Genomic DNA, 15911 nt, shown 5'->3' on the forward strand with positions numbered 1-15911 from the left:
TTGGCAACATGTCCCTGCCCGAAGCCGAAATTAGGGGTGGCAGGACACAGGCGTGTCTTGTGCCTCGGACGCGGGATTAGGAGGAACGCAATATTTTAAGCGTTAACCTTTAACTGCTGCTTCTACGTTTTTAGGGTCACCAAAATTGAACCCGACTGACAAAATAAATCTAGTTGCGGACCACTTGCTTGGTTTGATAAAACATCGTGGGGCGCACTTGAATATAATGTTTCGAGACTTTGAATGTTTTTTTTAATATTTTATATTATTACCTATTGAAATTCCTAGAACCAAAACTAAAACTTTTTTTTACAAGATCACGCTAGAATGGTGGTGCAATTTTGCCCATTAGCCCGTTTGAGTCCATATTGGAAGCCACACTGGAAGGGCACCTGTTAAGAGGTGCCATATTAACACATGAGCCCACCGGGGCATGGTCCAGGGGCTTCGAGAGCAGAGGGGCCGCATCAAAACGAGGCAATTTTTGACAGAAGTATGTAAATTGGAAGGCAGGTATTTCTCGGGGTATTTTTAAGGCAGGAAGCTTCAGAAAAATCACTTGCCCAAGAGGACCTCAAGACTAGGGTTGATTCAAAAGCAGAAAGGAGGACGCCTGGGCGTGCACCCTTCATAGTGTCACTTTTCCCAATTCCCAAACAGATGACGCCACTATATTGACCAATAAAACCTCCACGAAACAATAATTTTTCCCAACTAAAATGAAACCGCTGAAGAAAAGCAAAAACAAAAGATATTTTAAGAATTTCGACGACTATTGGTCAATGCGTGTTGAAAAAATACCATTCACATCAATGAAAAAATAGCAGATGAACACAAAGAAATGAAAAATATGGCCAACAGCTTTGAAAGTTGATCCGTTCGTTTAAGATATTGCGCCACCTGCAAAAGCTTTTACTTAAAAATCGGAAGTTAAAAAAACAACATGACCCTTGCCAGAGCTTTGACCCTCCTTGATATCGGCAGTCAAAGCCGTTCGAAAGTGTGATGTGTCTTTGGTTGTTAAACTTTTGATAAACTCGACGAATGAGTGTATTGCAATCGAGAAGTTTGTGAGTTTTCATCAAGTTTTTTTAAACATGAAAAATTCTCGGTTACATTTGCAGTCAGTTAATTGCGAAATAAATCCAAAAAAAAATTAATAAATCGTGAATTAGAAGCTGTGTTTGTTATGGAGCTTCGAGGTATTTGACAAGCACCATTTAAGAGAACATTTCCTTACAAGGGTGAGGCTCCCCTTTCAAAGCGATTGAAGTGGGGGGGGGGCGCCCCCTTCAAAGTACCCTCGCCACTTCAATCGGGTGTTCATGCCAGGATTTTTCACTGGCGCCTGTGTATTTATAAAGAAAACTAACTAATAAAATTTGCCCTGGGCGGGAACCATGTCGGCTCCCCCCCCCCACTCTCCCTGAGTGGGAGCCATGTTTAATCATGCTGAGAAAAGTTTTTAGATAATATAGATTCGTCGGGATTTTTGTGTTCAGTTGGAAAAAAATTCATGGACTCACCAACATTCTCTTCGGGATCCAATTTCGAAATTGGAATCGTTGAAAAATTGAAATAAATTCCAAATTAATTGGGTTAAATACGAGAAATATTTGCTTTCAATAATTGGAAGCAAATTTGAACCTAATATCTTTAGCAAGAATCTCTTACTGCAATAATTTTAATTGACATAGTAATCTAATACTAATACAAATACAATGCCACAACAGGCAAATTGCCCAACGATGTGGCTGACTTAAGAACATCATGGATCCCCGAGCCATTTTTTTGGAGGCCCTACCTACTACTGCTACACCACACATGCATTCCCCCCTCCCCCGCGGAACCCCCAACGAATCGGTACATGCGGGAATGTGCGTGTACGTGTAGTGAAACCTGACGTGAAGTTTTTTGTTTCTCTGCAATGCTTATTATGTGTAGTGCTGCCATCTGCCACCAGTTTTTCTAACTATGAGTGAAGTGTTATGATTGAATGATTTATCGTTGTAGGACTGTTGCTCTCTGTGGCGAGACTTTTTAACGGGGAGATCGGCTCGCATTTGCGCCTTGAAGTTGGGAACCACAGAAAACCAACTTCAGCCGACCACCACTGTGGGGTTCGAACCCGGATCCTCGCATCGCGAGTCCGTCACTATAACCACTCGACCACCACAGCGGCTGATAGTGATTTAATCAAATTTTATATACGGTTGATCCTGCTTATAACATTCCCATTAGAACGTTTCCGCACTTGGTACTACTTATTTTCATAAACCCAGCTATAACTAATACTCATTGAGATTTTCTGTTTAAAATGTTTTACCACTTACAATGTTTTTTCTTTATGGTTTCTTGAAAGTCAGAGTATATACCGCAGTTATTTGATGTACAGTGAAAGACTCGCAGTGATGTCATGTTCCTACACTGTAGTTTATCAGATTTGTTGCAGATTGAACTAAGTCACGGTATCAGCTTGTCAAACCTTTTGAAAATAATGAAACAAATAGTTATCACATCTCTATTGTAATTAGCACAATGCGATTTTGCTTTTACTTTGTCATGATGGCGCGTTTGGAACTGATGGTCGTGCTTTGCTCGCTGATCCACCCCCGCCGAAGCAAATGCATTATGACCCTTCACCCCGAATATAAATAATTAAAAATGAATCAATTGTCATGCAGGATTATGCCAAGGGGACCCTTTTGGGGTGACTGAACGATCAATATCAGCTTTGAATAAAATTGAAAAACAAAGAAAAATGAATCTGTAATCATAAAAAAAAAATCCATCTTCTAAAAATGTATTTATCAGACTTTACATGTTATCACACACGTTCATGTAATTACTGTGATTTATACATGAATTAAGTAACTTGAACATTTTTTTTATTTCCGATCTTCCAGGTCATACAGTTTTTTTCTTCATCGTTTCAGTTGATTTTCGGCAGCAAGTTTTGCATGTAGTCTTGACAAGTCATTGAATTCTTGACGGCTTGAAAATGGCGGTAGCATTGCAGCAAGCATACATGGATATGCCAGTTGTGACGAAAGCCTACACCACTGCTTGTGTTCTCACGACTTTAGCTGTTGTAAGTATCTGCAAGTTTTCCTCCCATTCTTGTATGTTTAAATGTTATGTTCTGTTATTTTAATATATCATAGACAGGAACAGCCAACATTTACCCAATGATGCTATGAAAATTGATTTTTTTTCGACCCAAAATATGTTGAGAAATATGATTTTTTGGATGTTATATGCCAAAATGAATCTTCAGAAAGAACAGTTTGTCTCCTCCGAGAATCAAACCCACATCAAGGATTCCAGCATCACACATTATCAGTGTGGTGCTTATAATTCTTGTTATATGGAAATGAAGGTTGTGTTTCTCTTGTATTGGTTAGCACACTTGCCCAGTATGCACCCAGTTAGCATTTTTCCCAACCCTTTTGGGTACAGCAATTATATCCTCCTTAGGGTCAGAGCCTGGGCCATGTCTGGTATGCAAGAGGATTCGATTACTAGAGGAAATAAAAATAACTTTTTTCAATGATTTGTTTCAACACAACATCCAAAAAATCTTCATTTTTTTCAATATATTTCGAACCAAAAAAAAACTATAATATCACCACCTAGGGCAGCCATTGCTGTAATTAAGGGAGGCTGCAATGTCTTCACTCAGCACTTCACACTAATAATGTGTGTTATAAGAAAATGAAGGTTGTGCTTTTGAAGTATTAACCCCGTATGCTAGTGGATTCGAATTTGATTCTTGGAGGAGACAAACATTTAAAAAATCCTATTTCTTAATGCTTTAAAATGTTTAGCTATACTTGATCACATCATTCACTTTTTTATATTTAACTATTTGTTTCTCAATGTCGTGTTCTATTGTATACATTAGTCTACTTAGGTGCGATTCGGAACAATAGAAATGTTCTTAGAATTTACATGGGATTTTTCCAAGATTGGTAGTAACCCTAAGTGCTGGTGGATTTTGAAATTTCATTACATATTTCATAACTATGTATGATTCTGTTAAACTATTTTGTCTTTTTTCCCCCAGCAAATGGAGCTGGTGTCTCCATTCCAACTTTACTTCAATCCTGATTTAATCATCGGGCATTATCAGGTGAGTTATTTCTAATATTTTTTATATTCTATAGTCGTTTATACATCAGTCACATCTTGATTAAGAACTAATTTCACCAGGACCTTTTTTTTCTTTCAAACTAAGCACAACTCAGGTCTATCGCCCATGAGCAATTTTTCTATTTAGTGAGTTGTGCCAGAAGTGTAAGTGTGTGTACCTAAAAGTCTGAGTGCGTATCTAGTGTTTTCTGGTTTTTCAGTGCTGCCATCTATATTTCATAAGTGAAGTGAGTGATGTATTATAACTGAATTACAATTTATACCATTTGTAGACCTGTTGCTCTCTGTGGCCAGACTTTTCGAAGAAGAGATCGGCTCTCATTTGCGCCTCAAAATTGGGAACCACAGAAAACCAACTTCAGCTGACCACCACTGTGACGACAATGGGGTTTGAACCCGGGTCCTTGCAATGCGAGTCCATCACTATGATCACTCGACCACCATAGCAGTAAAGTCATCTGAACCTACACTTTATAACAAGTTCCAAATGGCTCTTCTTCCAGGTCTCTCACTGAGAGGTGAGTGGAAGATTTACTGAAGGAGAAAGCGTAACAAAAATCCCTGTATTGTGTGAAAGCAGAGTGGCTTAAATTTTTTGCTCTCTGTATGTCATGGGGCGCTGTAGCCTATGTCGATAAGATACTCGCCTAAAGTATCAAAGGATGTTCAGAGATGTCGCGAGATCGATACCTGATTTGTCCTTGTCCGAAACTTTCGTGACACAGGGTTACAACAGAAATTATGACATGACCACATAAAAATATTGCTATGCAGGGTGTCCTACACGCAGGGGGTCCCGCACCAATCTATCTATGAGTATAAAAAATGCTGCTGTTTTTGGAATTGGCAATAAATTGTAGGTCCCGGTCTAGTAACCCCCTCTTGTGCAGAAAATGACTGTGATACGACAAAAATGATCAAATGATCTGTACGTCACCATCTGAGGGCTATTGTAATCATGAGTTGCTAGCTGAGTTAGGACGCTGTCCATTGCAGTCCTGTTTAGCATACATGTATGCTTTAAAGAAGTAGAATATGTCAGTGCTTCTATAGGGTAATGGTCTAGTAAAGTTGTTTCTAGCCTCTTTTGCCCAATGGTCCCATTAAGACCATATTTTCTTCGTGTTGACCCCCCCACCCCCCAATTCAGAAGTGAGATTCTTTTTTACTGAAAATTGTTTTTTCTGAGTAAATTTTTAGTGAACAAAAATTTTGTAAATAAGGTCAGTTTTTCGACCTCAGGTTAGAGTTCAACTAGTTTTCCTCTTGTGGGGTTTTATGCTGGGTCGTCATCTCCTCCTCCCCCACCATTTTTTCCCCTAGGCTCAATACAGTAAAACTCCTTCTTAATGGCAACCCCCTGTTTTACTACCAAATAAAAATGTCTCAGCAAACCCTTGCCTAACCGTCACCCTCAGGTATGGTCACGGGAAACTATTTTCATCATTCATGCCATTGGACTGAAACTCCTGTACGAACACCAATAGTTGAAATTTTTGGTATTATTCAAATTATGCTCACTAGTAGCAGCAAAAGTTCTAATATTTCATCCACTTTTTTGGCTACGTTTCAATGAAATTTTTGCTGGAAGTTTGTTAAGGTTTGGCAACTTCGATGTAATTTTCCTGGTTGTGCTCATATATTTTTACATGATTTCACACTGCTTAAAATTTGGAGCTTTAACAGTCGTCACTCTTTATCACAAAGAGAAGAGATTCTGAAGATAAAAATTTGATGTCAATCAAATACAGTTAAGAATGTAAAATGGGAGTTTGTGCTCTTGCAAATGAATTCAATGTTGGGCAGACACAGATATGTTCCATTTTGAAGCAACTGTAACATTGGCGAGAAGAATGGCTGAAAAACAGAAATCAAGATAAAGTATATTATAAAGTATATATTAAAAATAAGTTTCCAAAGGCAGAAGGACATGTCTTAGACACAGTTGTGTATCATTGGTTTGTTTCTGCAATAAGCAAGAATTTAACTGTTTCCCAACCTGATTCTACAAGAAAAAGCTTGAGAAGCTGCAGAAGAACTCAGACTCATCAACTTCAAAGCTTCAAATAGTTGGTTTGATCATTTTCATGAGCATCACAAAATTGTAGGTCAATGATGAAGTGTGCGAAAGAATGGAGAAAAAATTGCCAAAAATTATTGAGGGATATTCAGTCATTGATATATACCAGGGATGGTCAACAACTGACCGCATATAGCTTATTTTTGAGGTGTGAGGTGTTGGAATACTCACAGAGCAAAACCTACCAAACATCAATTGATCAGTTTTTTGTCCAAAAGATGTGAATTCAGTATATAAACTTTGTATAATATTTCTTTTGTAATTTTAATTGTGCATGTGTGCAAAAATTATGTACTTTCATGACTTCAAACGCATCTTATATTGTCAGAATTTCTGTTATTTGCAAACAAAGAGCCATTTTAGTTATTTTTAATACTGTACCTTGCAGTTTCAATAGGAACCCCCTCTGATGTGGTCATCTTTCGCAAAAGAGGGAGGGTTATTGTATTTATCTAGAAGTAACATTAACAGCTTACATATTGGCATACTTTCGAAAATCCTAGACTAGACCTCATCATGTAGCCCCCAAATGTACATGAGGGTTTCCTGTGCCATATCCAAATGGTGCCCATGCATTACCCTGGTTTTATGAGTGGTTCTGCTGGATTCTAGAAGTGGTCTCAGTTTTCCTTCTGCCATATTTCACTTGAGAAGCTTTATTTTTCTTCATTTCTGAATTTTTTCCCCCAGCTTTCTGTGGCCTCTTAATCATTTGTTATGGTTCTCTTTAAAATTTATTTTCACCTGTAGCCTCCTGAGAATATCCCATGATTGTAAGGGTGGGGGGAGGCTCACATGGCCCCCCAGGTTGAGAACCACCGGTACTCACCTATATTGAGAGGGGGACTGTAGTTCGATTCCCTGTGAGTTCTCGTTGAATTCTGTTTCCAAAAGTTTGTATCAGAACCATATCCTGTTATCTGTGCTTTGTAACATTCAGAATGTCAGTCATCATGCTCTGAATTACGCTTCATTAATTTGTCTATGGAGGCTGACCATGTTGAGAACATGCTAGCTTCAGGATTCGATTCAACGTTAAACGCCAGTGACCGGTAGGCTGAAATAATTCTTGTTTTATGATATGGCACACATCTCAGTATGCCATTCACATATATTTTTTTAAATTCTTTATTTTCTTCTAGGTCTGGAGGATGTTCACAACATTTCTATTTTTCGGGCCGGTTGGTTTCAATTTTTTCTTCAATATAATTTTTACATATCGATATTGCCGTATGCTGGAAGAAGGCTCATTTCGAGGGAGGACGGCTGACTTCTTTTATATGTTTTTGTTTGGTGGCATGTTGATGATTGTATCCTTTTTTTTAATTCTTCCCCCAAAAAAAAATATGTAGAATCTTTTATGTGCCATTCATTTACTCGAATCATTCACAATTTTTGTTAAATGAATATACATGATGTTTCTTGTGATTAATTCACAATTTTAAGACGCAATATAACCTTTCTTTTTTTTCAATGTTCACTTCCGTCTTGAAGGTACATTGTTGACAAAAGTGACATACATGTGTTTATGTTTGATATCTAATCATTATCAGTTCATATTACATGAATTTCTTGTATCTAAATTCCACAAAGAAATATTCTATATTCTTAACAATATTTATTAGATTTTTGCTATGTTTGTTAACTTATTATTTCTTGGACAAGCATTCACAATAATGCTCGTGTACATTTGGAGCAGGAGAAATCCTTATGTGCGCATGAATTTTTTTGGACTTTTGAATTTTCAGGCACCATACTTGCCTTGGGTACTTCTGGCCTTTTCTTTACTTCTGGGAAATTCCATAGTGGTAGATCTCATGGGTGAGTTTTTTTAAAGATTGAAATTATATATGTGCCTGCTTATTGATATTGAATATTACTATGCAGTAGAACCTCTCGATAACAGACACCTACCCATGGGACCAAAAATTTTGTTCATTAGTGGGGAGTACCATCATGGTGAATCTCGTTTATGTGACTTTCACATTTATACAACACAATTTTTGGCTTCGGTTGCAATTTAATTCCTATACATTTTAACGTTAAATGCTACTGCAAAAGTGATACATTGGTGGTTACACATAATCACCAATTTTCTCGATAAAAAAGTGATTAAATTTCACTACATTTATCACTTTATACCAGTGATTATGCGTAATTCCCAAATAAAGTTGGAAAATCTGATACATATGGATACTTTTCTTCTCTTCATTAAGCTGATTAATTATTTTCACCTGTACATGGCACGTGCACTACATGCATCTCGTAATAAAAATTAAATTAAATTAAAATTAGTGTAAAGATGACAGAAACATTCATAACAACATCATTGTCAGTCTTTTGATATTGGCTTCTTTCCCATGTATCAATGAAAAAAAACCCAACATTTTCATTCCAGTTCATCATGGACCATAGTTATGTTCAGTTAATTAAATAATTAATTGAAGATTGATCATATTTACCTAAATAAACTTGGGATTAAACATAATCTTAGTTGAATGTGATAAATTCTTGATTTATGACTAAAAATTAATAAATAACAGTTTGGAAAAAAATTAGAGTTTGGCCTGCTGTTGAGAGTGCCCACTAATGGTGAGTGAAATACAGCCCTATATAATATAAAGCCCTATTCAATTGGACCAGCGATCAGAAAAGTGTCAGTTAATGGAAGGTGTTCATTAGGGGAGGTTCCACTGTATTATATGAATTATTAATGCAGTAACTTCTAGTTATATCGTGCATGTTAAAAAAAAATGGTATAAGGATTGTGTGTTGTTTAATTCTACCATGCTGTCAGACAATGCAATGCTGTTTTTAATGTTTTTTTTTTTTTTTGTTGAAAATTTTGCTAAAAATTAAGTGTTGAAGATATGTAAAACTTTATACTGGCATAGGATAGCATACAGAATGATTCTAAATTCATGGGGCAAATTTGAAAGGTCTGAATTTTTCTTTTTATATAACTTGAAAAAGGCAACCAATAAGCATTTTGGTTATATTTAAGCGAATGTAGCCAATAGACTTGTTGTTGTTTTTTTTTCAAGTTTTGCAAAAGATCTTTTATCAAAATTTTATAGTGCAATCTTGACCTAAGAGGTGATATAACACACCTAAACAAACAAGCATTCTTAGTCATAGAATTTTTGGTCGAATGGCAATAGCAAAGGCAGTAGAAGGTGTGTTTTTAGAGAGTGCTCAACAGTACTTCACCAAAAACAAATATTGTATATTTTTATGTATTTACTGTGATATGTGCTATCAACCATTTGAAAGTGCATATGCACCTTTGAATTGGAGTTTGTTTTTACTCATGTGAGTTTAAATCGGTTTAAACAGTGACCATCAAGGTTATGCTGCGCCAAACAATGATCAATCGATATAATGACTTGTAGTAGAATTTGTGTTACCAGGTTGCACCATGAGAAGGCCTACCATATTACAATACCCTGCACCATCAAATGGTTGATTGCATATTGCAGCAAATTTGTCAGAAAAATGTTGTATCTTCTTATACTGTGAAGTGCTGTTTAAGCATTCCCTAGAAACACCCTCTACCATCTTTGCTATTGCGATTCGACCACACATTCTATAACCAAAAATGCTTGTTTAGGTGTCCTATATCAAAGTTGAAAGTTTCTTAAAGTCACCTCTTATAAAGTTTGTCCTCATGAATTTAGAATCACACTGTATATAATCATGAATATGAATATATGTAAAAAATTTGAAATAAAGCAATGGTTAAGTAGTATTTACGCTGTGTAGTTATGGTTAAGTAGCATAAGCAGTGGCCGCTGTGGTGGTCGAGTGGTTTTAGTGACGGACTCACGATGCGAGGATCCGGGTTCGAACCCCACAGTGGTGGTCGGCTGAAGTTTGTTTTCTGTGGTTCCCAACTTCAAGGCTCAAATGCGAGCCGATCTCCCCGTTAAAAAGTCTCGCCACAAAGAGCAACAGTCCTACAACGATAAATCATTCAATCATAACACTTCACTCATAGTTTGAAAAACTGGTGGCAGATGGCAGCACTACACATAACAAGCATTACAGAGAAACAAAAAAAAACTTCGTCATGTTTCACTACACGTACACGCACATTCCCGCATGTACCGATTCGTTGGGGGTTCCGCGGGGGGGGGATGGGGGCAGGGTGCATGTGTGGTGTAGCAGTAGTAGGTAGGGCCTCCAAAAAATGGCTCGGGGATCCATGATGTTCTTAAGTCAGCCACCTCGTTGGGCAATTTGCCTGTTGTGGCGTTGTATTTGTATTTGTATTTTTAATGATTTTTTTACTAGAGCATAGTTTTTCACAATATTAAAAGGTATGAGACCCCCTCCATCTGAAATAGTTGGTAAGACATCCCCATTTTATTGAATTTTTTTTTTCAGATTTAGTAGATCAATGTCCTTGTTTCAGTTAAGTTTACATCCTATCTATGAACCAGGAATATTGGACCGAAATTTCTTGGTCTTTAATATCGTTCATATTTTTAATATTTTTTTTCCATCTAGGTATTGCTGTAGGGCATGTATACTACTTCTTAGAAGATGTGTTCCCTGTGCAGCAAGGTGGAATGCGTTTATTGAAGACTCCCAGGATAATGTGAGTATAAAATCACATTCTGCGAAGTGATTAAAATTTCATGATCCTGTAATTGGATTGTGTCATTTAAAAACATTCATTTTATTTTTTGGTGAAGTGTTAAAATGAAGGAGTTCGGCCAGCATTTTTACATCATTATGTGTATCATATCTGTATGTTAATAATCGTTTACCATCTCTTTTTAATGTTGTTGAGATTTGCCTCAGTTTATTCAAGAGAAAATCTCAATTACAGTATTGTGATTTGTTTTAACCTTATAATCGGCTGAAACAATTACAATCCAACAATCTAGTAAAAACGTGGTATGATAATTAGTATGAATTTGCTCTTCTTGGGAAAATTTTGTGATACAAAATTTGTGTTACTTTGTTTTTTGTGACATTATCAGATGGTGCTTCTATGACTTATCTGGTACAAGAGATAGATCCCGATGTCTCAACAACAACAGAAAAGTCTATTTTTAATGAGATATATATGGCTTTTTTCTCAGCCAGAGATATCAAGGAAACAGTTATTTTCCAGATATTATGCTGAGGTGAGCTCGGAAAGAAAAGTCATCACGTCTCCGCCGGGACTCGAACCCAGGCCCTCTTGCATACTGGGCAAGCATGCTACCATCTACACCACTGGATGCCTCTACTTCAGCGCCTCACGACACAGTGCGTGAAATTAGGAAGGCAGATTCATGTGTCTCCAGTGGTGTAGATGGTAGCATGCCTGCCCGGTATGCAAGAGGGCCTGGGTTCGAGTCCCGGCGGAGACGTGATGACTTTTCTTTCCGTGCTCACCTCAGCATAATATCCGGAAAATAACTGTTTCCTCTATTTTTAATATTTAATTTTTTTTAAATGCTGGAAATTGAAGTGGAACACCAAAGCTCTATGTTGTGATAGTGCTGGGTTGCTTAATTACGTTGTTTACATTCTTATATAGAATTGTATAAATAACTTAAAAATACAGAAATAATTGTATTTTTTCCCTTTTTTTAAAATATAGTTCGCTGTGAAATCCTGTCTATATACAGGATGACTAGCAATTCTAGCTCCCCTTACCGTTTTCTTCATGTTTTAAAGATGAAAAATAAAGCAAAAGGGGGAACTCATGCCATGGGTCAGCTACTCGTGGTTTAATACAAAGAGAAAATAATTTATTTTTTTTTGATCAGGTTGATTTTTTATATTTCCTGTGCAGCATGAAAATTTAATTAATCATTCATTTTTTTGAGAGAGTGGTAGTCATCAGAATACACAAGTTTGTTGAGGACAATAATATTATCTGTCCAGAGCAGCCGATATTGCCATATGGCGATGTGGCCTGAGTATCTTTCGGTTTGACGGTCCAGAGCAGCACGGCTTCCGCAGCAAGCATGCGACCACTACTCAATTATTGCGGTTCGTAGAACGAATCCAAGAAGCTAAAATTTATAAAGACACTGCAGCAGTAGCCTTTTTCGATTTAAAGAAATCTTTCGATAAAGTCTGGCACAATGGGCTACTGCTTAAGATGATTCGCATGGGGATGCCATATAACATCATTAAATTTGTAAGTAATTATCTCGACTCACGTTCATTCCGAGTACAGATAAATGACTCAATATCTAATTCTAGACAGATTCGTTCATCAATAGTGCAGGGAAGTGTGTTAGGTCCCATTCTACACAATTTTCACATGAATGACTTTTCAGTTGCCCCTAAGGGCTTTACGGCTCTTTATGCCGATGACAGTGCTCTTTGTTGCAAAGATAAGGACCCTGGCAAGGCCCTTTCATATTTACTAGAAATGGTGAGGCTGGTCGAGCTTAATGCGTATAAAACCAAACAACCAAATTCATGTGGTTCACAAACAAGACCTCATTACCACAACAAGTATATATAGAGGTACAGGGTGTTATTGTTAACCCAATCACTCACAATAAATATTTGGGTGTGATAGTGAATAAGAGGTTCAGTTTTTCCCGGCAGTGTGTTGATGACATTCGTAGGGCAACCGTGGCCTCGGTCATGCTTAACAGACTAAGCCACAGGCACTCAAGTCTTTCAATTCGAAACAAAATTATTCTATACAAGATGGCAATTGGACGATACTTTTGTATGCTGCACCTGTCTGGCTGTTTTCGCAAAAAATGAATATCACCGCTCTAGAGAGATTTCAAAACAAAATTCTGAGACACTGCACCAGTCTACCGTGGTTCGTTAGGAACGTTAATATCAGACGGGATTCTGGAGTAGCTGATATAACATCATATGCAAAGAAGTTAGCAAAGAATTCATTTGATAAACTGAACCATTCTGAATTTCCTCACCTTGCGGAGATTTCTTCATGCGACAGTAAACATAGAGCACGACTGAAAAGACCTAAAAATTTTCTGCACATGCCTCGACCTGCACTGCCAGGTCTATGAACATTGTAGGGAAATTACTGAATTGAGGCACCGGCTCTTGGTGACGAGATGATACTGCATGTCAGTACATTGTAAATATATATATATAATCACTATTACTTAATTGAACACATATATTACATTATTATTTTATTGGTGAAAGTCTCACCACGGCCCTGATAAGACTCCTTTTGATTTAAAAGAAAAAAAACTGATCCGTGCGACTTGACCCTCTCTTTTTGGGCTGATGTAGATGATGTGATCCTGGTTTTCTTGTTGATGCTGCAAAATTGTAAATACATTTAGACTCATTCTCACTACTTGCATTTACTCGAAAATATAAATATTAATATCTCTTTTCGTTGAATCATGCTATATGGAACCAATTTGCACTGGTACAGTGTAATCTTGTATTATTTTCTCAAAAAAAAAAAAAAAAAAATACCCCTTGGGTCTCAGGTGAACCTATGTTTTCACCCACCTCACTAGTAATTAACTATCATTGCAAAGCGCACTACTTCAACAGGAATTGGCAGAGTCATGATGAAGGGGGTTTGATGGATTATGATTACCCATTGGAACCCTGTTTCACCAATTATGGGTTTCGGTTCGGAGTGGTGTTGGAGGGTTCTAGAAAGCACATTTCTCATGAATACCTGTGTATAGAGACCTTAAAGCTAAACAGCCATCCTATGCAAAGAAGCATTTATTGATAAGGGAAAGTGTACAACGAGCATACTTCAGTTTGTTCAATGTTGCAGGATAATTTTTTTAACCAGTGCATGTTTTTCACTCTTTGCTCATTACATTTCAAGGGGTATGGGTAGTATTAAAAATCATTGCCCTTGATTCATGTCGAGAGGAGTTCTTTCAAAATTCAAAAAAATGAAAAATTTGTGAATATCAAACCACTACAGACTAATAGCAATGCCACCATTATTTCCTTTTATTTGTTTTGTTTTTGTACTTATAAAATGTGTCGCTAAATTTAAGCAGAATTAAAATAATTTCAATGGTAAGTGTATGTTTTTATATTATGTTTACATCAAGAAATATTTAAGTAATTGTACAATGTTTAAAATTTAACATTTTCTTAACTGAATGCGTGTAAAATAAGTTATTTTATCCATGAAGTAACTCTAATAAGAAATTGAGATATGGTAGTTCGTAATAAATGTGTGAATTTATGCAATGAAGCTTCTCTGAAATGCTATTCTGAGCATGATTCAACATATCGCCAAACTTGTTATAGCACCGAAATTCGTTGGGATGGATGGTGGCATTACAATGGGGTTTGACTGCATATATTTTCAAACCATGTTTTCACTGTGTTTTCTGAGAGAACTGTATGTAATTCCTCTATAACACTCACGCACTGACAACATAAAGCTCACCTATATACATTTGGAGATGGGCAAATCTGTCAGCCATGAGTGTCTTAAAGAACGCTGACGAGTTCATCTTTCTTGAAAGGAAGTATATGGTATTGCTGTAATTTTGTTTTATTTTTACCATATCAAGAGACGTAAGTATGTTGATTTTGTATTTTTCAGAAAATATATTTTCGAAGTGCATTCAGATGAGGTGCCCCATAACCCTTTGCCTGAAGACCGTCCCGGAGGATTCGATTGGGGCAGGAATAATGTTCTAAACTAACTCTGCATTTTTTTAGTCATCATTTCCAAAAGAAAAAATACCATGTATAAATGTATGTGAATATATTATATATACTATGTATGTGTGAATGTGATTTCAATGAATGTCTATCCATTAATTCCATCATCTTGTGATTGATTTTTTATATATATAATAGTCTGTCTAGATTGGGATCATCTTAATGCATCAGCACATCTGTGTATAATCCTTCAACCATGAGATGAGACTTGGCTACGGTGCGCATGACATCTCCCATTGAACGATTCTGTTCTTTTCTAGAGGACAAGCCAATCATGAAAGCTCAGTGGCTGTTAAACTATTCTCAATGCACAATCATTTTATCTAAATGAATTAAACAAAATTGTCCAACATGGCATGACATAGCCGTCTCATCTTGTGGTTGAAGAATTTTACCTCTTGGTAAATGAGAAGCTTCTCATAACATGCGGTATGGTGATTGGTTACTATTGTGTTAGACTTTAAGGAGGGTCTCAGCACAGCCCATGATGCTGTTAAGATGTTCCTGGTTGAGATGAATATCACGAAACATATTCGGAAACTATTACTTCATCCAGCTTGATTCTACAACATGATTTTTCTGCGTGACAATCCTCGGTTGTCTTTTATGTCAGTGTTCTTTGACCGTTGGTCTGTGGGAATTTGACCAATTCATATAGCCGCTAAATAATTATTGATTTATTTAAATATATTATACTATGTCTATGTTAGTCTTATGCTTTAAAAATGAGATGCCTAAAGAACAAAATTTTAGGGTTTGGGTTATTTGCGGTCATCCCTGGAATGCAACCCCCCCCCCCCCCCGTGTATATGGAGAGAGACGACTATTTCTTTTTGCCAATTTTCAGATTATTTCTCCTATTCCCACCGGTCCTTGACATTGTTCAGCCATTTCTCTGGTCTACAACTTTAAAAGGTTGAAAAACACTGCTTTGTGTGCCATTAAAGAATTTGGAAGGTTTTGATGAATAAAAAAACCATTGTACGAGCAGGGCCATCTTAAAAGTGTCGTAAGCCCCCGGGCT

At 36.9% G+C, this 15911-nt stretch overlaps 1 protein-coding gene across 2 annotated transcripts; it reads left to right on the forward strand.

Annotated features, from left to right (window-relative positions):
* The first annotated feature begins 948 nt into the window (after nt 1-948).
* On the forward strand, nt 949-14986 carry Der-2 (Derlin 2). 2 transcript variants are annotated; one of them, XM_089252941.1, is made up of 7 exons: nt 949-1070; nt 2907-3091; nt 4067-4132; nt 7375-7542; nt 7858-8053; nt 10742-10832; nt 14766-14986. In XM_089252941.1, the coding sequence occupies exons 2-7, from the start codon at nt 3002-3004 to the stop codon at nt 14866-14868; spliced, it is 714 nt and encodes a 237-aa protein (XP_089109067.1). In that variant the 5' UTR covers nt 949-1070; nt 2907-3001; the 3' UTR covers nt 14869-14986. The 2 variants fall into 2 exon arrangements, with proteins under 2 accessions (XP_089109067.1, XP_089109068.1); XM_089252942.1 differs by having other exon boundaries at nt 984-1070; nt 2937-3091.
* The last annotated feature ends 925 nt before the right edge of the window (nt 14987-15911 follow it).

Source organism: Pholcus phalangioides, unplaced genomic scaffold (assembly GCF_987345545.1).
Source record: "Pholcus phalangioides strain wild (caught in Gottingen) unplaced genomic scaffold, Ppha-v1.0 ptg000031l_1, whole genome shotgun sequence".
In the NCBI taxonomy this organism is placed as follows: domain Eukaryota; kingdom Metazoa; phylum Arthropoda; class Arachnida; order Araneae; family Pholcidae; genus Pholcus; species Pholcus phalangioides.

Excerpts from the sequence above, each read along its gene's own strand:
- Der-2 (XM_089252941.1), top strand. The coding sequence starts at position 3,002 with ATGGCGGTAGCATTGCAGCAAGCATACATGGATATGCCAGTTGTGACG. Across the intron at positions 8,054-10,741 it reads CATAGTGGTAGATCTCATGG|GTATTGCTGTAGGGCATGTA; the intron begins GTGAGTTTTTTT and ends TTTTCCATCTAG. Across the intron at positions 10,833-14,765 it reads TTGAAGACTCCCAGGATAAT|AAAATATATTTTCGAAGTGC; the intron begins GTGAGTATAAAA and ends TGTATTTTTCAG.